This window comes from Culex quinquefasciatus, chromosome 3 (assembly GCF_015732765.1).
Source record: "Culex quinquefasciatus strain JHB chromosome 3, VPISU_Cqui_1.0_pri_paternal, whole genome shotgun sequence".
Classification (NCBI taxonomy): Eukaryota; Metazoa; Arthropoda; class Insecta; order Diptera; family Culicidae; genus Culex; species Culex quinquefasciatus.
Window position 1 is genome coordinate 68,534,949 of NC_051863.1, and position 23,763 is coordinate 68,558,711.

General features: G+C 35.4%; 2 protein-coding genes across 5 annotated transcripts in view; both read right to left on the bottom strand.

The window, feature by feature from the left end:
- Positions 1 to 6,897: 6,897 nt before the first annotated feature.
- LOC6051294 (USP6 N-terminal-like protein) overlaps positions 6,898 to 23,763 on the bottom strand; it is a 32,599-nt gene continuing 15,733 nt past the window's right edge. For 2 of the 4 annotated variants that reach the window (XM_038259933.1, XM_038259934.1), the window contains 4 exons: positions 20,419 to 21,424; positions 17,484 to 17,804; positions 17,222 to 17,417; positions 6,898 to 7,678 (listed from right to left, as the gene is read on the bottom strand). In XM_038259933.1, coding sequence (XP_038115861.1) covers positions 7,362 to 7,678; positions 17,222 to 17,417; positions 17,484 to 17,804; positions 20,419 to 21,267 — 1,683 coding nt within the window. In that variant the 5' untranslated portion in view covers positions 21,268 to 21,424 and the 3' untranslated portion in view covers positions 6,898 to 7,361. Of the gene's footprint in view, positions 7,679 to 11,522; positions 11,710 to 12,029; positions 12,075 to 17,221; positions 17,418 to 17,483; positions 17,805 to 20,418; positions 21,425 to 23,763 lie in introns of those variants that run through there. The other 2 variants (XM_038259935.1, XM_038259936.1) reach the window with 2 other exon arrangements.
- LOC6051293 lies at positions 10,478 to 11,348 on the bottom strand. Its single transcript, XM_038259937.1, has 2 exons — positions 10,733 to 11,348; positions 10,478 to 10,649 (listed from the first exon to the last, which is right to left on the bottom strand). Exon 1 carries the CDS (start codon positions 11,313 to 11,315, stop codon positions 10,743 to 10,745), a length of 573 nt encoding a protein of 190 aa, XP_038115865.1. The 5' UTR covers positions 11,316 to 11,348; the 3' UTR covers positions 10,478 to 10,649; positions 10,733 to 10,742.

Here is a 23,763-nt window from a genome sequence, read left to right on the forward strand (position 1 = left end):
CACCCTAGTGATCATTCCGTTTTTGCATTCCGAGTTTGTGTTGGTGGTATCAAAGCTCATGGCCACTATCTTATCCTTCAGGTTCCAGTCCTCAATCGCGTTGACGATTGCCCCGGATCCCTCTGCTGCCTTTCTTAACGTTGGGCAAAGCTGGAACGGTCTAAAGCAGGGGTGACCAAAGTATGGCCCGCGGGCCAAACGTGGCCCGCGAAGTGATTTTTTGTGGCCCGCGGACCAATTTTGAGTGATCATGTAAAATGGCCCGTTAATTGAAAATAAACCGTAATTGTATACTTCTCAAAATCAAGGGTTATTTTTAACTTATGTTTTTTTTAATTTTATATTATTGTTAATTTTCATGAATCTTTCTAATTTAAAACAATTTCACACGTTACAATATGAATAAAATTAGTAAATATCAAAATTTTCAATAATTTGTTTTGGAAATGTATATGAAATATTTAAATTTGACTGAAGTAAAAAAAATTTAATCATGGTTAAAAAATAAGTATTACATATTAATTAAGCAGTCTTAATGACCCTTTTTATGGACTGAGCCATTAACTTATTTAGCACTGAGAAATCTTCCATCTCGGGGTTTGAACTACTGACAGTTGGATAACGAATCTGATTGACTACCATTTCATTCAGGCAGACTAAATGTTAAAATCAGAGGAATAAGACTGTTGCAAATATTTTTCAAAGCCTTTTTCAATCCAACTCTTCCCCGGCTCGAAAAATCAGAGACAAAAATATTTTTTCAGGCAAACTTACAAATTTCAATTGAAAATAATATGCAATCAGCTGAAATCAATTTAAAATTCATACCTCTGCGTTCAATTTGAGCATGTTCGGGTTTACTCAAAAATATCTAGAAATCTAGAGCGAAAGAAAATTCGCTTAAATTTTTATTTTCGTCCAATCTTACACTTTTTGAAAATAATACATTTTCTATTTTTTTTTTTCATTGCAAAGTTGTTTAGGTATTTGAAAAATACAAAAAAAAGCAATAAAACTGATGGAAAACTGTCTTTTATTTTTTAAATAACGAAAATCTAGAGTTTTTTTTTTTTTGAAAAGGTCCTATATGCTATTGTGTTTCATATGTTTATAAGACCTAATCAAAAACAAAAGTCTGGAAATGTTCAAAAAGTAACAGCAAATTCTCAAAACTTCAATTAATAGATGTAGTTTTTTGTCTTTTAAATTAAAATGAAGTTATTTATTTTTTTAAATTACCTTTTTTATACATTTGGCCCGCAAGCTCATTTGAGCATCAAATTTGGCCCGGCATCCAAAAACTTTGAGCACCCCTGGTCTAAAGTGTTGACGTTCCTTGGCCTGTAACCAATATCGGAAGCCGTTCCTCCTTCTTTCCGGTGACGTTGTTCCTGATAATCTTTCCGACAACAAATGGCAATATAATCGGGGTACAAACAAATTTGAAATCACCATGCGCTTCCATAAAAGTGTTGTGTTGTTACGCCAAAAATAAATAAAATAATGCATTATTTTAAGTGTAAGAGCAACGTAATTGTAGGATCATGGACCATATATAAGTTAAAGAAGGTCCAATTTCAAAGAGTTGACCCCGATTATGTTGCCTTGTGTAACAATACCTCTGCCGCAAACTTGCTCCTGTAGCGAATCCTTGCCCGTCTGATAGAGTTGTAGTCCAGCACGTAATCTGACACGTCGTGACTCTTCGTGTGCTCATCCATAATTAATGCTTGGAAAAGCATAGTTGCGTAATTAGTGTACTCTAATCACTAGCACAACATGCTGGGCATCATCTACGCGAAATGCCAAACAAGTTCTTCTAAAAGAGGAGTTAGAGCGGATGCATGTCTGGTTGCGTTGCAATTCGATATTCCACAGCGATCTAAAACTTCTAACACACGCGGAGAAGTGAGGCGTATTTTTCTTGAGTTATTGATAGGGCCAGATTCTAAGTAATCTTCATCGTAATCGTCATCTCCATCATTGTCATTGTCATTGTGATCGCCATCTTCAAAGGCTGGATGATCTTGATCGTGATCGCCATCCGTAGAGCTCGATTCTTCTCTTTGTTTTAACGTATACCTGGGACGGGACGGCTGGATAGAGTTTTCTTTTTGAGTGTTTACGTTTGTATTCTTCTTCTGTTTCTTGCAAGAAAATTCGTGTTCGAATACAAATTTCAAGCAATCTGTGATTCAGATAGCTTGACAATTCAAATTTTCTTGATGATGTTTTTCAACTCAGTGCTCAAGCATGCAGATAACTTTTTCTTTGGTTGAAATGTTGTTTAGTTTTTCCTCGCTGATTTTTTTTAATTTGGCTGTTAAAATTTGCGGTTGGACGTGGGTGAAGAATCCTGAGTTTATGTTCCATCGTTTTACTGTGGATCCGTTCATACGGAGCTGCCGGATACAAATCACTAGAAATGGTTGGCAAATCAAAGATGACTCGAGGTCACGCTCGAGGTAATTGATACGATACGATCACTTACTTCAATCTAAAAAAAATCCTAAAAAGCCTGCAAGTAATTAAATGGGAGGGGAGATTTTTTCTTATATCTACTCCTGTCGTTGCCTCGTTACGCAAAGAAAGTAAATAAATCTTTCCCAGTTCCCCAAAGAGGAGCACACTTGAAGAGTATCGGGGCAGGCATTTACAAAGCGAATTCAGCGGCAATTTTTACTCAACTAATGTTGTTAGTTCAAAAGTTAACATTCCATAGGTCGCAAGCCCTAAAGTGCCAGAATCGAAAGAAATGGCCGGCAAAAATTCAAATTTGTACCAATTCATTCACTTCAAAGAGTAAAAAGTTTGGTATTCAATTTGTGGCAACGTGTTGAAATGAAAATGTGCGAAAAAATCAAATAGGGTAAACTGTGGCAATTTTTTTCGTTTGATTCCTGTCCTTATTTACTTTATCTGAACTTCGGGTTTTGCTCTTCGAAAGTTCTAAAATATAAACGTGCATTCCTTTTGCATGAAACTTAATTTTCCATGCTGGTAGATTCAGAGCTTTGCCCACTGAACACGAGACATCCAAGATAGCTTTACCAAATAGCTGTTTTTGAATACGATGTCGGTGCAAAATTGCACTCAGCAACTGCCGATTGTTTGGAGCGCAATCCAAACCCACAAAGTCTTCCAATACCTCTACCAGGGAAACTTTCTTATCATCGTCCTCATCTTCGTGAACATGGCATTGATCAGCATCGATGTCATCATCCTGGTGCTTAACATCGTTGGAACAAATCACGTCTTCAATTTGTCCACCTGATTGGCTGTCTCCGTATCGGTTGCGGTTGCGGTTAATTCTGCAGATTTACACATTGGTTGAAAGTAAATTATTGAGAGAAATTATCATTCCAATCATTTGGTTGAATAACTACCATGATATAAACACAATAGTTTAAATTTATATTCATACTTTCCACGTAGAATCACACTTTTGCGCCAATTTAAGCAGGAATTGCTTCCTATCCTGTTCTGCTTTGGTTGAATTTCGGTTTTTGTTTTTGTATAACCCTAGAATAGTTAAATGTGCCAATTTATCATTCGAAAGTCCAATTTACTTCAATTACCTCTCCAAGAATCATACAAGCCTTGAACGTGCTGTTTAAGTTCCATAATGGAAGCTTCAAAGCTTCGCTCACCTTCCTGGAAATGTCCACGACCGCCTTTTTAACTTGGTTTTTACCTTGACGATTCTCCCACAACACTGCACACAATAATTCCCGGTTGGTGGGTGTGCGGTGGAGCTTCAGATTTCCATTAATCTTTCCAAGTAGGAACACTTGGTTGGAGGAGCGCAAACTATCACTTCCTGCTTCCATTTTAGTGATTTGACGTTTGGCGTCGTTTTTCCCGTTCATGCACACGAGGCTTGTCATAGTTTCGCAGTATGCGTTGACCGTTAAAACTGCGATTTCGAAGGATTCTGGCGTCGCCCGATGTTATTTGACCGATTCTTAGCGAAGCTACACCAAAATGTCACTTTTTTTCAATTTTCAATGCGATTTTTTATATAAAAAATTTCATTTTAATTATGATCTAATAATTGCAATGTGCTTTAAATGCGTTTTCTTATCTGAAATGCCAAAAATATTGACCAAATAAGGTCTGCAAGTCATTGAATGGGAGAGGAGTTTTTTTCCATAAATCTGCTCCTTTCGTTGTCCCGTCACGAAAAGAAATGGCTGGCAAAAACTCAAATCTCAACCAAATCTTTCAGTTCAAAGAGCAAAAGATTCGTTTTTCAATTTGTGATAATGTGTAGAAGAGCAAAAGTTTTAAAAAATCAATCTGGCAAAACTGTGTCGACTTTTTTGGTGTGCCTTTTAAAATTCCAGTTTTACGATGTTGTCCCGTCACGCTACATTTTCATTTCAGGAGAAGCGCAGGAATAATATTGTTCATTATGCATGTCATTTCTATGATGGAAAATCAATTATCTTTTCAAATATGTAATAACATTGGGGTGTTTCTTCTTTAATTGGGTACTAAAGCCCTATGTAAATTTTTATGTACAACGGTAAAAAACGCGATTAAAAACCATTTCTGATTACTTTTTTTCATTTTAATGCAAAAAAAAAATTGACAAGACAACATTTTTTCGATGGATCAACTATGGTCACCTTGGAACGAGCTGTCAAGTAGGAACTTTTCTGTCAAGAAGGACCGCGAGGTTAATTTTTCCAAATTGATTTAAAAATCCATTTTAAACTCTTTGTGGTCGTAAAAGGGTCATTGTACTCAGAAAAATAAGTTTTTTCGCTGTAAACAATAATATCAGTAACCTAAGCTTCATTTTAGGACCCAATTGTGCCACTACAGCCAAGCCCGTGGGAGTCGCTCAACCTGCATTCCTGTCACACATGAGGTCTGCACAGCTGATTCCACGTAGATTTGTCCCGCCAGTAATGACAGGAAACGTTGACAAACGGAATATGTGCCAAAATCATAAGTGGTTTTTAACATATGAAGGGAAATCATCGTGAACTGGAACTGCCGGTCGTTAGCCCGGGTAAAGTGGAAACGTTGAGATGATTGTTGTCCTCTGCTCTCATCTCGCAAAAAGCCATACAGAGAACCACGTCCCATTCAACCGGCTCCGTGGCTTAATGGTTACGGCTTCTGTCTCCCAAGCAGAAGGTTCAGGGATCAAATCCCGGTCGGTACCTTTGAAATTTGGAATCAGGAATTTGAATATGAATAAAAACTAAAATGAATCAGGTGGGATTCGAACTCATACCTTTGGATTGGTGGTGGTCTGGGACGCTAAGCAGTCGGCCATCAGAAGGTTTAAACTCTAGCAGTGAATTGATCCGTAGTGTTGAAACATGTTATCTCTTCTTCTTATATTATTAAATACGCGCTGATCCCTGATTTGCCTGAGGGGATTGGAAGTCTAAATATAGATCGAGTTTCCTTCAGATGCTTGCTTCTATGTTTAGGCGGGGCCGAACAATGCCCAGCGACCTCGGAATTGGACCGCAAGGAGCTCTGTCATTCTGAAATGGGTCATTGGAAGCAGCGCGAGGGCTATCACCACCTAATACCCGGGACTGAGATAAGTTGTATCAGCATTCGGCATGTACACAGTCTGATACAAATTATACTTTCCCATAATTTCGCTACCGGTTAGCGGGTATTGGATTGGACTACACACACACACACACAATTGTGCCACTACAGCCAAAACGCTGAAAAAAAACTTGGGAATTTTTTGAAAAGGAGCCGAAGAATCGGTCATTTGTATTTTTTTATTTTGATCATAGAGGGGACCTTCTCTATGACCATAGAGCTTTATGACGTTTCGCGTACACACACTAGCGCACCATTTGATTTTGTTGGCCGGACAAAATTTAACCTCAATCTTTTTCGTGTATGTACACGCAATACATGCGCACGCAGATAACTCTATAGAGGCCATTTTGTGTCATTGTTTCACCCATACAAGTCAAAAATGGTACATAAAGATTCGAGGATTTTTAACTTTTGATGGAATTTTCTGATCGGCAGAGTTTAAAAATGGTCGAAATCGGCCGATTTTGTAGAGAATTGCTCGCATAAATTTCCATAAGCTTTTGTAGTTAGGAATTTAGCAACACGTTCAAAGCAGCTGGGGATTTGTTTGCATCAGATTTGCTAACTCTTTAAAGCAAAAGTTTTTAGTCAGGCGACTTCTATCTGTTTTTTTTATTATTATTATTTGCCCGACCCTAAACATATTTCGCAGCTCGATCATTGTTTGCATCAGGACACTTCATGATGAGAAGTTGGTTATTTTTGATTTAAATTATATTTTTTCACTGGGCCTAGAATGCCATATTGAAATTTTCAAGCTCTCTAAAAAAAGTTTTGCCCCTTGATAAACTTTGAAAAAATATTCGCGACAGTCGCCAGACCGATTAAAAAATCTGTACAGAGCGAATTCGTTAATTCGAATTTCGCTACTTCGAATGTCCGCTAATTCGAACGTATTCGAATTAAAAAGCACGCAACCGTCAAAATCAGTTGTCAAACTGAAGTTGAATTCTCAAGCCCATTGTTCGCCAATTCCCAAACACGAGGTTTCAAGCTTTTTACAGCTGTCAGTCGTTCCAATTAGCGAATTCGGATTTGCTCATTCGAAAGCAGTTCCATTCGAATTAGCGAATCCGCTCTGTACACATTTTTCAATGGTTTGGAAGCATTTTGTATGGACAGCTGCAGAAATTTAATGAAGTTTAATTCAAACAAACTGATAGTTTAATTCTAGATTACTTTTTCAAAACAACCAATGCGCCATGGGTTTCCTATGTGCATAGGACCTTCAAAACATTAAAAATAAAATAGAAAATGATAAATGATGGTGATAGAAGGTGATATTATTTTAAAAAGTATACAAAAAATCAAATATTTTCAATAAATTAGTTCACTTTAATAATTCCTTTCGGCCGAATAGTTTACACGCACTTTGAAACAACGGAATCAATCTAGAATTCACTTCAATATCTTAACTACACCATCATTTACGTTTCTGTTACAGAAAAAAAGAAGAATTCACAGTTTTCCTTCAAGCAGGAATTCTACAGTATAAAAACGAACTTACGCGCTAGCTTTTTCTTATAAACTATGTAGAGTACGACAAAAATGCATCTCCAATATTGTTTTCGCGAGAGATTTTTTTTTTTTTTTGCTTTATTGCTGTATGATCACTCATTTCCCGATGGCATATTGTTTGTCACGATTCACAACAATCTGATTAGTTTCAAAAAAGAACAAAAATCTACGAGGTCCACGTTGTGTGTTGGCAGTGTTGCTAGTTTTTTTTTGTTTTCTATCTTGCTTGGACGGCGGGTTTGTCTGGCTGGAGACAGCTCCTACTCGGACAGCTGCTTCTCGGTAACCTCGTCGTCGTCCTCGTCCCCATCGTCCCCGACTTCCTCGGGCGGTACCAGCACAATCTCCGGCGGCGGAACCGCGTGGTCACTCGGCAGCGAGCACAGGTCCAGCTGCGTGGACAGGATGCTTACGTTGTCCTCGATGCTGCCACCGCCGCACAGCGGGCCACCGTTTTGGGCCGAGGCCAGCCGGAAGATATCACAGGTACGCTCGTACGACGCGATGCTGACGTCGTTGGTGGACGTGACCGATGTCCCCGTTAGCGACTGCTTCGTGATGCTGCCCTCGTCGTAATCTGCGAAGGAGTGAGATAACGGGGAGGGGTAATTTTTTTTTGGGGGGGCTTGGTCTTTGAAGTGTTGGGAGAAATTGTAAGATTTCTTACCTTGGAAAATTGAGGAGTGGAAAAATACCCAAACAATCATGCCACGTGCAAAACTAAAGAAACACGATAAGAAGCGAAATCGATTTGTAATAAAAAGGACGTTTCGGATTTTGTATGACATCTGCCTTGCATAATATGTAGTTTCGAAGTTCCTATTTATATGACTCTTCATAAATATTTCACGAGTTTAACAGTTGAGAAACGCATAAGAATTTTAGAATTTTATAATTTTAAAATTTTATGATTTTATAATTTGAAAATGTCAGAATTTTAGAATGTTGGAATTTTAGAATTTTAGAATTTAAGAATTTTAGAATATTAGAATTTTAGAATTTTAGAATTTTAGAATTTCAGAATTTGAGAATTTGAGAATTTGAAAATTTGAGAATTTTAGAATTTTAAAATTTTAGAATTTTAGAATTTTAGGATTTAAGAATTTTAGAATTTTAGAATTTTAGAATTTTGGAAATTTAGAATTTTAGAATTTTATAATTTTAAAATTTTATAATTTTATAATTTGAAAATGTCAGAATTTTAGAATGTTGGAATTTTAGAATTTTTGAATTTTAGAATTTTAGAATTTTAGAATTTTACAATTTTAGAATATTAGAATATTAGAATTTTAGAATTTTAGAATTTTAGAATTTTAGAATTTCAGAATTTTAGAATTTTAGAATTTGAGAATTTGAGAATTTTAGAATTTTAGAATTTTAAAATTTTAGAATTTTAGAATTTTAGAATTTTAGAATTTTAGAATTTTAGAATTTTAGGATTTAAGAATTTTAGAATTTTAAAATTTTAGAATTTTAGAATTTTGGAAATTTAGAATTTTAGAGTTTTAGAGTTTTAGAGTTTTAGAATTTTAGAATTTTAGAATTTTAGAATTTTAGAATTTTAGAATTTTAGAATTTTAGAATTTTAGAATTTTAGAATTTTAGAATTTTAGAATTTTAGAATTTTAGAATTTTAGAATTTTAGAATTTTAGAATTTTAAAATTTTAGAATTTTAGAATTTTAGAATTTTAGAATTTTAGAATTTTAGAATTTTAGAATTTTAGAATTTTAGAATTTTAGAATATTAGAATATTAGATTTTTTTAGGAATTGCGTTTTAGATGGATTTCAACTGGTTAGAATAAGTTTTTCCAATATTTTTTAACACATTAGAATAATATTTTCGAACAGGTGAAAAAATATGTTTCAGTGCTTCCTGAATTTTGAGATTTTTATCTAGCTGCGGCTCAAGAAAAATGATTTTGTGACCCCTTTCTTGACCGTTTCTAATCATAAATTTTCTGAAATTTGCAAAAATATCCTTTTATCAATTCATGTCTAAGAGTTGAAAAGGCTCAAATCTGGAATTTTTTTTTTGAAAAGGACCATTAAACCAAATTTTCAGTTTTTGCTTTTTGGGTGTTTTTCAATACCTCTGACTAAAGGCGGTTCTAAAAACACCCAAAAAGCAAAAACTGGAAATTTGGTTTATTGGACCTTTTCAAAAAAAAAACTCCAGAAATAGTTTCCGGCATTTGTCATAAATTCGTTCGCAGAAAATAGTGCTAAAGATATTGCGCCTTGCAGCAATTTCTAGAGTTTTGTGTCAATCGTGCATGGCCTGGATTTTTTCATCACACTGATTAGCAGGCCTGAGAACTGTCAACTTTGCGCACTTTGCACCTTGCTAGAGTGCTGCGGAGAAATTTTGATCGCAGTGACTTTTGTTCGCACTCACGGTGGAGAACTTTTTAACTTTTAGGTAAACAGCGGATTTCGTTTGGCTCTGGTTGATGCACCAGGAACCTGCTACAAAAAAAGACATCCATGTCAAATTGGCATTGGAGCTTTTAATCGAATTTTGAGTGTTTTAACCGGCAAATCTTGTTGATGTTAGTTTTGTTTTCCCAGATATGAATTGAAAGTTCATCAAAATGTTAAAGCATTATGTTTCCAGGTGCCAATTGGGAAATGGCAAAACCTCGATTATTTTTACTCATTTGGCAACTCTAAAAGCCTTCCCCGGATTTTCATTGATAGGGCACAAAAAGTGGGCAATAAATGCAATTCTTGATTTGAAAGAAGCCAGGGCGTGGACCTGCAGTTCTTGGTGAACAAATAAGGTTGGAGAATGCACCAAATCCTGATTCTGTTGATCATTTTGAGGAAATATAACATAGAAAATCAATCATTCATTTCAAATCGTTATTGCATTTTTTATTATAAATAATATATTTCGATGACTACTCCAAAAAGACAAAATCATGGCATCTGGACATGGCTTGGTCCTTTTTATAACGACTACGAACGTGATGGTTCCCGACAATAGTTTGCAAAAGGCAGCTCCATATGATTTTGTCCACTTTTTTACGAATGTCAAACCTTCAGGACCTCAATTTCACGATATTCTCTAAGAGTTTCAAATACTAAAAAGAAAATTATGATTGAATTATGGAAACAATTATAGATTGCGGCCAAACTACCTTAACAGATTCCATCAGGGCCAGAATCCATCAGCCGTAAACACTCACAGTCGGATTTGAAAAATAAAACTGATGTCAACATAAACAACTTCCTATGGCAACCAAGATGGCAACGCCACGAGTGTGAGGAAAAACCACTGTGATAAAAAGATACTGTGATGAAAATAATTGCGCAAGACTCTAGAGAAGTGCAAAATGCGCAATACAATAAAATAAAACAAACAACAAAACCATGCATTTCAAATTTGTATTGTATAAGCTACTTTTCTTTCATCAATTTGTACATTACGTGGAAAATATCTATCAAATAAACGTGAACTGCTCGCTACCGTTCTACTTTGAATTTCCTGTTCGTTCTAATTTCATAACGCGCGCAAACCACCTTCTCCTGCTTTTCTTCTGAATCTGGAATGAAGGAACCTAATCAAATGGGAGTGGACACAGGAAGGTGGTTTCAATATCAATTCGTCAAGATTACAGTTTCGTACCCTTCTTCTTCTAACAAATCTTGGGCATCGACAGACAGTTGCACTCGGAGCGGGGCTGCGGCGGGAACGGGTTCTTGTAGCACTCGGAGAAGGACGCTACGGGGGGCTTCGCCTTGATACAGTTCCGGACGACCTTTTTAGGCTCGCAACGGGGTGGGATTTTGGCCTTGCCACAGCCGGGCATCATGGCGCGTGGGCAGAGCTCCTTCTTGACCTTGACGCACTCGGGCGCTTCCAGGCTGGGCGCCGGCTTGGAGCAGGCTGGCCGTGACGCAACTGGCCGCTTGATTCTCCGGGGGACCTTTTGCTGCAGGGTGTCGTCACAGGAGAACTCTTTGGGTTTTGGGGGCTCCGGACAGGCTCGCCAGGTCTTGGGGCTTGCGGCCTTTTCGCAGCTGGACGGCGGTTCCGGCATCTTGGTGGAGCGGTCCTCGCAGGCTTTCTGGACGCAGTCTTTCTTCTGGCTAAAGTCCGTCAGCCCGGCGTCCTTGCCGCCCTTGCTCGAGTAGGGTCGTCCACCCTTGGCCAGCTGCTTGCCGACCGGCAGATTCTTCACGACGGCTTCACTGAGAATTTTGAACATCTTGACGGGGCCAGATCTTGTCTCGAACTGCGACTGAACGGTGCCGTTTCGAAAGGTGGTTTGAAAATTTCCGTTGCTTGGCTGCCCCCGTCAACAGTCCCAGGCTACTAGGATCCGGTCGCCGCCACACTGAACTTAAATTGCTCTCGCCCTAATATCCCTCAAGAAGTGTTCAAAAAAACTAATCTTACCTAGAATAATATTGTTCTTAAAAACGAAATTGCTTCCTTCCGAAACAAAAACTCTTAAAGCCTAGTAATTTCCTCGATCATATTATCACAATTCTCATCGAACGAGTCGATTATTACGAGTGAGTTGAGGCTGGTCGCCAATGACGTGCTGGTGTCGAGCGTGGTGAAACTCTGTATCGTTCGGAGCGAGGACATGCTAACGCCTGGACAGGACACAAACACGTGGGTTGTGGTGGTGGTGGCAGTGCGGTTGCATTGTGTTAAGGAGAGGAGGGTCGCGAGAGTGATTTTGGTCGAAAAAAGTAGTGTAGTTGGTTTGGTGTTTCGAGCGATGAGAAGGGGCACACATCCAGCGTTCCAGTTAAATTTAACATGATGGAAAAACGAAAGAAAAGAAAGAAATAAAAAAAAAATACGAACAGATAAGTTAAAGGAGCAAAAATGTTTGGTTTTGGTTTTGATTTTAAATTTGGGTTAGGAAAAAAAACCAAAACAAAAACGAAAGAGCGCGTGCTTTTAATACCTTTGGCCAAAGGATGAGCTCGGCGAAACCGGAATGACGGAGAACCTAGGACACCAAAAACCCGCGTAAGATGAATACATGCCAGAGAGAGAAGGGGGGAAAACACGGAAAAGAGAACAATGTAAAGGTATAAAACAGAAGAACAATTTGTTAGAATAAGTTGAAGCAATTCCAGCCCAAGCAGGAAATCAATCCCACGAACCGATTGTCTATTGACAACACAGTATTCTGTAATTTAAAGCTTTTTAACACTCAGGATAGTCATTTGACCTGCAGAAATAATTGACATGGTTAAGTCCTACGGGGCATCGGAGTCGGTTTAAATTGGGCATCAATCGACATCTGCTCAGTGCGAGATTTCTCGATCGTAATATTACGATCGTAATTTGTCGATAGTAGATTGAGATCCTTCGATTGTAAATTCTCGATCTACCATCGACAAATCGTCTGCTGTGTGCTATCTTGTGACACAGACCATTTTTGTCGAAAATGATGACGTTTAGCTATACTTAATACTTAACAAACACTACAAGATGCTTTCACCCGATTTTGGAAACTCGCTTCCGTTTCCCGGATATCGCAATACACACTTGTGAGATAGACCATTTTATCGTCAAAATGATCGTGCACACTTGTGACACGTCATACATGTTGTTGGAAAATGTGGAAAATTTGTCTTGTTTTTCACAATTTTTTATTGATACACGTTTTGTAAAGGCAATGTAATCTTTTGAATTTGAAAATATACTGATTAAGTCGGTTAAACTATTGATTTAAACCAAATTTTGTTTATATGGGAATTCTGTGCACACTTGTGACACGTAGTACAATTTTACTTTTGAAACACACTTGTGACACGTGCTTTTCAGATTTTTACATAATTTACTGTGTCTTTTAACTGGTGTTACCAAATTAGTTGACACTTAAAGCGTTTGTTAAGCGATAGTATACGAATCGATTCCGATTCATACTTTTGAAAATATTTATCATCAAACTTTAAAAATCGATTTACTCGAATAGTACTAAATGGTCGTTGTCACAAGATAGCACACAACAGACGAAATTACGACCGACGATCGAGAAACCTTCGATATACCTAGGTTCGAAGCTCGTCTTCAAAATTTTTTTAAAATTTAAAATGTTTAAAATTTTTGAAATTTTTAAAATCTTTAATTTTAATTTTTTTTAAAAATTTTATTTTTTTTTAAATTTTCAAAAATTTTAAAAATTTTGAAAATTTCAAAAATTTTAAAAATTTTAAAAATTTTAAAGATTTGAAAAATTTTAAAAATTTCAAAATTTTTATAAATTTCAAAAATTTCAAAAATTTCAAAAATTTCAAAAATTTCAAAAACTTCAAAAATTTCAAAAATTTCAAAAATTTTAAAAATTTCAAAAAATTCAAAAAATTCAAAAATTTCAAAAATTTCAAAAATTTCAAAAATTTCAAAATTTCAAAATTTCAAAATTTCAAAATTTCAAAATTTCAAAATTTCAAAATTTCAAAATTTCAAAATTTCAAAATTTCAAAATTTCAAAAATTTCAAAAATTTTAAAAATTGCAAAAATTTCAAAAATTTTAAAAATTTTAAAAATTTCAAAAATTTCAAAAATTTTAAAAATTTCTAAAATTTCAAAAATTTCAAGAATTTTAAAAATTTCAAAATTTTTTAAAATTTCAAAAAATTTAAAATCTTTTTTTTACCGATTTCGGTTCATTTTGTCACAAAGCTTAGGATGTCTCCTTTCCGAAACTGACCTGCAAAACCAGATTTGGTCACTGTGGCCACCGGGAATCGGCTTCAACCGAAAAAGACCTTTTGAAAATTTTAAAAAATTAAAGGTTTTAAATTTAAAAAAAAATGAAAATTTCAAATTTTGATGTATTTAAAACTGTTTGAAATTAAAAAGAAATTCGCTCAGATTTTTTTGATTTTTTTATTTTCTCAGTTTCTCACATTAAAATTGAATTTAGATTTTTTTAAATATTCCGTTTAAATTTAAAAAAATATTCAAAAAAATTGTATTACAAGTTACAATCGTTATTTCTTGATCAACGATCGAGATTTGTCAACAGTAAAATTACGATCGTAATTTCTCGATGGTAAGTCGTAATTTGTCGATGGTAAATCGAGATTTGTCGATGGTAAGTCGTAATCTTACTATCGAGAAATCTCAATCGTGAGTCGAGAAATTACGATCGTAATATTACGATCGAATGCAATAATCACCACGTACAATCTGGTCAATTCCATCAATCAAATGACTACCCGCGCGTTGGAGTGTTAATCAGAACTTTTGCATGTAGGGGGAGAGGGGGTAATATGCACCCTTGGGGCAAAATGCACCTCCTGCTTTTCTCGGTATTGGGAAGAATTTTCCGGGAAAAAATCATAGAAATTGGAAGCTTAACATTGCAAAACTATACTGGGAAAATTTGAGCATCGTAGTATAAAAACAGCTTAAGTTATTTGCAAAACATTAAAATGTTGTGATTTCATCTAATTTTCATTGAACTTTCAATATGATTTTTGGACAATATAAAAAGCATTTATTGATATTGTAAGTGTTGATTTATATAGTTTTTGCCATAATCTTCATTACTCATTAGGTAAATTAGTCAAAAAAAAATCAAATTATTCGCTCTACAGCATTTTGCCTTGGCGTTCTCGATTGCGAGATTCCTACTCGATACTAGGTGTTCGAAGGCTTGATTGTTGAGGCAATTGAAAACCTCTTTTTACACCTTAGCTTCCATCCACCCCGGGATTCGAACTGACGACCTTTGGATTGTTAGTCCAACTGCCTTCCAGCGACTCCACCGAGGCAGGACCCAGGGAGACGACTCCTACACCTGGACTGAGCTAACGACCTAACCTTTTTTAGGTTAGTCCGGGACCAACATTTACTTCCCGTCCGACGGAAGGCGTGATCAGACAAATCTCGTCTCGAAAAATGCCACCGGGACCGTCTGGGATCGAACCCAGGCTGACTGGGTGAGAGGCAATCACGCTCACCGCTTAGGTAAATTAGTCCAAAAACATAAAAAAAAATATTTTTAATCAAATTTTCTGCAAAGAGCGTGGTCGGGGCAAAATGCACCGCTGTGATGCTCCTTTGTAAAAACAGCGGCGTCATCTTGCGGTGACTAGTGGTGCATTTTGCCCCGTTGTTTTAGTGCATTTTGCCCCAAAGTTAGGGTGCATATTGCCCCGCATGGTTATTGGAAATGAATCAAAAATGTTTTTAGAAATTTGGTATTTTCGATCAATTTTGAGGTTTTCAATAGTAGTTTATGCAACAAGTTGCAAAAAGAAGATTTTTTCAGCACGAGTTGTACATTTATCCAACGAGGTTTAACTAAAACTATTGGATAAACAGAACAATGTATACTTTTTGAGAAAGTTTTCTGTAAATAAACCCCAAAATAGACTATCTGGGAACAAAAGTCAAAATCTACCAAAAATAACTTGGGTTATTGTAGAACGGCAGCAAAAAGGGCAAAAAAACGTGCTAGTCTAATGCACATGAAGGGTGCATTTCATATATTGTTTTCCGCAAAATAGCTCCACATCTGCCCTAAAAATTTAGCCAAATTGTAAAATTTAAATAATTGGTTATATTAGACATTATGAATTTTCTAAATGTTTCCAATTGCATGTTTTCGTTTCTAGTTAACCCTCTCCCGCCCATGGTTACTCCAGAGCACCAAAACTTTGAACTCAAATATCTTGGAACTGACACAACTTTTCATGGCGCTTTAAGTTGCAGGTGTTCATGTAGAATGTATACTAACATCTCCCCAAATTTCATAAAATGTAGTTAAGCACAAGCAAAGTTACAGTACGAAATGTAAACAAAAATGGGCCAATTTTAGGGAAATAAATAAGACCTGTTTTCGAAAGCCCGTAAAAATTATCAAACACAAAATTTTATGAAACAAAAAATGTTTTGCTATCATTTGAACCTTGGACAAGAACCCCTGTGAATAACATTGTGAGTTTGAACCGGTTTTAAGCGTTTTTCAATCTTTTTCATTTGGTGCACCAGAGCACCACCTAGGCATATGAGCAACTAAATATTCAGGAGCACTTTTTTGTAAATTACAGAAAAAGCTTATTTTTATCAAAACAAAAGTTTAAAAACGTTTTGAATATTCATAAACAAGACAAAACATTGTTATTAGACCGATAGTTTTATTATTTTCCTAATTTTTCATGAAAATGGTTGTTTGTGGGTTTTGAATGAGCCAATCAAAGAAACCTGAAAATGCAGAGATTTTAGAATTTGTAATTCATACTTCAGAAATATGGTCTTACAGCAAAGAATAAGTAGTTTTTAACACATTTCGAAGCATTTTCAAACGAATGAATCAATAGATTTTAAGAAAACGAGATTTTGTGGTTTAAAAAAAAGTTGCTCATCTTCCTGATGGTGCTCTGGTGCACCACTTCAAATTCTACTTTTTTGCACCAATTCGATGTTTGTGGGTCAAAGTAAAGTATTTCCTGCACTATTGTACCAAAATTTAGCCATTTACTATTTTTACGATAAGCAAACAGCTCTGGGCGTTAGAGGGTTAAAAACCAGCCAATATTTTCTCCAAAAAAGGATATGTTAATCTTTCTTCTAAACTGGAATTGCCTTTTATGGGAGTTTACTTAAGTTAAGTTAAAAAAATAGTCTTCGCGACCAAGCAAGTAGATTCAAAATAAAAGTTAATGTTATAAGAAACCGTTTAGAGATGTTAAAATAAAGCATGAAGCACCCTCATATTCAGCTAAAATGTCCAGCTAAACAAAATAGCACCGAAGTTCCTTAAATAATGAAAATGATAGATGTTAGAAAACAAAGCTTTGACCAATGCTGGTTCCGCCTGCTGACGAACTATTTTCACCAAAAAACGTTTAATGCACGCCATCGTCAACCATTTGTTATCACACTCATTACTTGGAATGGACCAAAAAGGAAACGTAACACACAATGCTAAGCTTAGTACACCTAGGCAGCTACCAATTATCACTAGAGAGTTGTTGAAATAAGGAACGCAAACGAAAAATATTTTCATCATGCTTCGCACACACACACACACACAAAACTAGAAAATACACGCTACAAATGACTCTCCAGCAGCTGGAGCGCCACCGTCGACGTCGGTCGGGACGCAAGCGAGGAGGAACAAGACGACATACCTGTATGCAGGTTGCTGATCGTGTCCTCCGTGATGTCATCGCAGTCGCGTTCCGTCCGTTCGTCCTCTTCGTTTTCCCTCTCGCCGTCCTCCTCCTCCTCCTCCTCATCTTGGTCATTCTTCGATTCGCTCCGGTACAGAACCGTTTCCTTCAGTTCCGTTTCCTTTTCGGTGAACTTTTCGTTTCGATGGCCGATCTAGAAACAATTAATACTCAAAAGTTAGACACCACGCAAACTTCAAAACAACAGCGCAAACCTCACCTTGGTCTCCAGCGTCGGCTCGATAAACTGCCCGAACGGGAACTTGGGTCCTTCGCTGACCGGGGCCGGCGGCAGCTTGTCCAGGTTGAGCTTCTTCAGCTCGTACATCGCCAGCTGCAGGGTTTTTATCACAGTGTCGTCGTCGTGCCCGAACGCCTTGTACAGCGTCGTCTGCAGGAACTCGGTGATCTGGTCCATGTCCTTCATGCGCAGCAGCTTCACCTTGTGGATCTTGAGGATGGTGTAGGCCATGGCGGTGAGCACGCGCTCCCCAAACAACATGTAGATGTCCCACACGCGCAGGCACAAGCTGAACGGTATCTGTGGAGGGAGGGGGGAGTTATCATGATCAATTGATGACTCGCTATCTATATCCTCTGTGCTTGGAAGGCATACGCGATTAGTCAGTTCATAAATCTCTTAGTATTGTTTATTGATTCAATTCATTTATATTTTTTTCAAAGAGCATGTTTTTGTTTTGAACAAGGTTATGAAAAAACTGAATAAAACTTTCCATGGCATCGCGGCTCGGAAGGCATCGGACGGGATTTCCAGACCGCGTGGGTTATTCAAGATCCCAAACGACATTTGCATGTGTGTAATGATTTTATTGCAAGCGCATTTTTAAACATTTTAAAGAATTTTTGTTTTTTTATTATATTGAATTTTATGATTGTTCTATTTTAAAATTTTTAGAGAGACACTTTAGGATTTTTAGAAGAACTTAGACAATTATTAGAATTTTACACTGTCTAGTAATTTTACAAATTTCAGCATTTGACATTTGAAATTTTAAAGAATTTTAAAAATTGTATTTTTTTTGAGGTTTTTGAGAAGCATTTGTAATATTTCAAGAATTTTTAGAATTTAGAGAATTTTGAGAATTTGGTATTTTTTTTTTTAGAATTTTGAAAAAATCGAAAATTTTGTAAATTATGATAATTTTCTGAAATTTTGAGAACTTTGAAAATTTTGATTTTTTTTAAATGGTGAGGATTTTGAGAGTTTTGTAAATTTTGTGAATTTTGTTCAATTTGAGAATTCTGAGAACTTTGAAAATTTTGATAATTTTAAGAATTTTGAGAATTTTAAGACTTTTGAGACTTTTAAAAATTTTGAGAATTTTGAGAATTTTAAGAGTTTTAAGAATTTTGAAAATTTTGAGAACTTTGGGAATTATTTTTTTTAGATTTTTTTGAATTTCGAAAATTTAAAAAAAAAATAAATTTAAAAAAAATTAAATTTAAAAAAAATTGATAATTTGGATAATTTTGAGAATATTTTCTTGAAAATTTTAGAATTTTAGAATTTAAGAATTTAAGAATTTTAAAATTTAAGAATTCTAGAATTTTAGAATTTTAGAATTTTAGAATTTTAGAATTTTAGAATTTTAGAATTTTAGAATTTTAGAATTTTAGAATTTTAGAATTTTAGAATTTTAGAATTTTAGAATTTTAGAATTTTAGAATTTTAGAATTTTAGAATTTTAGAATTTTAGAATTTTAGAATTTTAGAATTTTAGAATTTTAGAATTTTAGAATTTTAGAATTTTAGAATTTTAGAATTTTAGGATTTTAGAATTTTAGAATTTTAGAATTTTAGAATTTTAGAATTTTAGAATTTTAGAATTTTAGAATTTTAGAATTTTAGAATTTTAGAATTTTAGAATTTTAGAATTTCAGAATTTTAGAATTTTAGAGTTTTAGAGTTTTAGAGTTTTAGAATTTTAGAATCTTAGAATTTTAGAATTTTAGAATTTTAGAATTTTAGAATTTTAGAATTTTAGAATTTTAGAATTTTAGAATTTTAGAATTTTAGAATTTTAGAATTTTAGAATTTTAGAATTTTAGAATTTTAGAATTTTAGAATTTTAGAATTTTAGAATTTTAGAATTTTAGAATTTTACAATTTTACAATTTTACAATTTTAGAATTTTAGAATTTTAGAATTTTAGAATTTTAGAATTTGAGAATTTTAGAATTTTAGAATTTTAGAATTTTAGAATTTTAGAATTTTAGAGTTTTAGAATTTTAGAATTTTAGAATTTTAGAGTTTTAGAATTTTAGAATTTTAGAATTTTAGAATTTTAAATTTTAGAATTTTAGAATTTTAGAATTTTAGAATTTTAAATTTTAGAATTTTAGAATTTTAGAATTTTAAATTTTAGAATTTTAAATTTTAGAATTTTAGAATTTTAGAATTTTAAATTTTAGAATTTTAGAATTTTAGAATTTTAAATTTTAGAATTTTAAATTTTAGAATTTTAGAATTTTAGAATTTTAGAATTTTAGAATTTTAGAATTTTAGAATTTTAGAATTTTAGAATTTTAGAGTTTTAAATTTTAGAATTTTAGAATTTTAGAATTTTACAATTTTAGAATTTTAGAATTTTAGAATTTTAGAATTTTAGAATTTTAAATTTTAGAATTTTAGAATTTTAGAATTTTAGAATTTTAAATTTTAGAATTTTAGAATTTTAGAATTTTAGAATTTTAGAATTATAGATTTTAGAATTTTAGAATTTTAGAATTTTAGAATTTTAAATTTTAGAATTTTAGAATTTTTTTAGAATTTTAGAATTTTAGAATTTTAGAATTTTAGAATTTTAGAATTTTAGAATTTTAGAATTTTAGAATTTTAAATTTTAAATTTTTTTAGAATTTTAGAATTTTAGAATTTTAGAATTTTAAATTTTAAATTTTAGAATTTTAAATTTTAGAATTTTAAATTTTAAATTTTAGAATTTTAAATTTTAGAATTTTAGAATTTTAGAATTTTAGAATTTTAGAATTTTAGAATTTTAGAATTTTAGAATTTTAGAATTTTAGAATTTTAGAATTTTAGAATTTTAGAATTTTAGAATTTTAGAATTTTAGAATTTTAGAATTTTAGAATTTTAGAATTTCAGAAAAAACAGGTTTAAATTGAAGCTTACCCTCTCGATAAAGATCACGAAGAACCACTTGAGCGAGTACAGCACCGAGTCCATGCCGTGCTTGTCCAGGTGCTTCTTCACCTTCGGCATACACTTGGTGAGAATCTTGTCGTGGTGCTGCAGAAACCGCATCAGCTTCGGGAAGCCCTCCACGTACAGCCCGTGCATGGCGTACCGCTCGTTCGACAGCAACGCGTTCAACGCCCAAAAGGTGTCCTCCTCGTCAAAGTACATCAGCAGGACCCCCGCCACAGTGGACATGCCCTGGCAGTAGCCGACCTCCATGTTGTACATGCTGTACGCGGCCAGCACCCGGAACAGACTCTGCTGCTTGACGCTGTACCGCTCGCGGTAGTTGATATGGTTCCGGAACTGCCGGTTCACGTCGAAATCGATCTGCCGGATGTCCGGACTGTACTGGCGGGCGAATTTCAGCATTTTGTCGTACACTCCCGCGTTGTCCTTGACCGCCTCCTCGATGTTGAGGAACTTTTTCCAAATGTCCGCCCGTAACCGATCCGGAATGCCCTTCATCACGCGTCGCTGGAGGCGTTCCTTCGTTTCGGCGCTGGTCCAGTTTTTGCGCATTTTGAGCCACTTTTTCGTCCGTTCGACCTCGATCTGCTTGCGGCGGGCCATCTCCAGGTCGTCCCGATCGGGTCGCTCCTTTTCGGGGTGCAGAAAGCCGTACCGGTCGGCTTGCGAGTAGATCTCGAAGACCGGATCGTCCCACGAGTCAATGTCGACGTTTTTGCGGCCCCGGTCGTACCGCTGGAAGATGGCCTCCCGCTCGGCGTTGGCCCGCTCCAGCAGAATCCGCTTGTCGACGGTGTCCTCATCGTTCATCATCTCGTCCGGGGGGGTTGATTTGTTGCACCACTTTTCAGCTCAGCGCTCGCAGCTATCACCGTCGTCCAACCTGGCCTCGTTCCACCCAACCTGCTTCCATCGCGTCAGAACTCGGTCAGTCTGGTTCCTTTCTTCGTCACCCAACCCAGCACACGATCTATAACAGAGAACGAGAAAAAAGCAACAACACACAATTATTCAACGCATAAATATTTATTATTCGCGGGCCAGCATTCCAGCGGCGTGGCCCGGCATTTCGCTGCAACATCTATAAATAACTGTAGTGTTAAACGGTCTGTAATGTCCCTCCGCCCTCCCCGAAATCGATTCAAGTCTGGTCGGGGCTGCTCACATGGCCAAATAATGGTGTGTGTGACCTTGAGCGGCGCGCGATCACGTTTTCGACGCGCGCTTCAGTCTGTTGCAATTAATTACTTGAGGTGAAGATCCTCAAAAGTGGGGACGGTGTCGTATCGAATTAACGCGGACCTTTCGTGGATTGTGAATGGGGTGCCACCACCGAAGAGGGTAGCCGGTTGCTGGCGTTTGGATAAAGTGTGTGGCGTAATTTCTTGTTTGTTTGGACGGTGTGATTCATTGGCGATTTCACGTTTATCAAAATTACAGTATGAAATTGCTTACTGCATCAATTTACAAAGAGTTGATTTAAACGCATGATGTTCATGTTGTAGAAGACTACAGATCATTTTAAATATTAGAGCAATTCTCTACCAAGACCGGAAACGGATTTTATTTGTGTTTTTTTTTTATTTGACTCAAACTTTGCGGGGGCCTTCCCTATGACCAAAGAAGCTCCATTTTATTTGGTAATTTAGGCGAAATTTTGATAAAAGGCTCCGAAAGTTTGATTTCAGCGAATATTTGCAGTGTTTCGATTTTTAAAAATAGTGATCATGAGCATATAAAAATATTTGAAAAAGAAGCAGGAAAATTGAAGTTTTCAAAGTCTCACCTAAACAACCCACTATTTTCTAATGTTAATATCTCAACAGCTGGACCATTAGTTAGATTATTAATGTTAAAACCTGAAACAAAAATAGGTACAGTCATCCCTCATATTCGGAACATTTTACAGATCGGCCAATGTTCAAAAAATCATAGCAAATCGATAATTGAACTTAATGATTCGCTTTTACCTTCATTTGAAAGCTTTTATTGCGATGTTTCGAATGCTGTATCGAACATCTGCAAATTTTAACTTTCATATCAAGTTTTTGAAGAAAAACTTTGACCCTTGAAATCCACAAATTCGGAACCCTTTTTTCTCAGGATGTAAACAAACTTTGGATCTCTCCAGGAGTACATATTTGTAACAAAAAAATGACTTCACACACTGAATCCAGTGAAACTCAAGCTTAGTGATGTTTTATCCATGGTCTGATAACTTTTTTTTGTGAAAATAACAGTTTAATTCAGGTGTTCCACAATTGTGGGAGGCACAATAACATCCCACAATCATGGAACAGCCAATTTGGAGGCAGTGTTTTGCTGCTATGAATGAAATAGTCTGGAAATGAAGTTTTTTGTTCAAAAAGTACTACTTTTACTAGTGAAATAGCAAAAAAATGTCCAAATAAAGGTCCTAAAAATAGTAGGGTCGAGAGAATAGCTGCATTTCTCATGCTATTGACAAATTATCACAATTATGTTCCGAGTTTGTGGGTGTTCCGAATATTTGGGATGACTGTACTCAGAATTCCGTAAAAATGTATTTTTCATCGAAAAAAAACACTAAAAAAGTTTTAAAAATTCTCCCATTTTCAGTTACTCGACTGTAAATTTTTTTGGAACATGTCATTTTATGGGAAATTTAATGTACTTTTCGAATCTGCATTGACCCAGAAGGCTCATTTTGTCATTTAGAACAAAATTTTTATTTTAAAATTTCGTGTTTTTTCTAACTTTGCAGGGTTATTTTTTAGAGTGTAACAATGTTCTACAAAGTTGTAGAGCAGACAATTACAAAAAAAATTATATATAAACATATGGGGTTTGTTTATAAACATCACGAGTTATCGCGATTTTAGGAAAAAACTTTTTAATTTCGTAAAATCGCTGCACTGCAACATTCGTTACACCGTAGCATTGTTACACCGTAACTTTGTTACACCGTAGCATTGTTACACCGTAACTTTGTTACACCGTAATTTTGTTACACCGTAACTTTGTTACACCGTAACATTGTTACACCGTAACATTGTTACACCGTTATATTGTTACGCCGTAACTTTGTGACGCCGTAACATTGTTACACCGATACATTGTTACACCGATACATTGTTACACCGATACATTGTTACACCGTAACATTGTTACACCGTAACATTCACTTCACCGTAACATTTATTACACCGTTACATTCGTTACACCGTGACATCCGTTACAGTGTTACGGTGTAACACGGTTACGGTGTAACACGGTTACTGTGTAACAATGCTACGGTGTAACAATATTACAGTGTAACGAATGTTACGG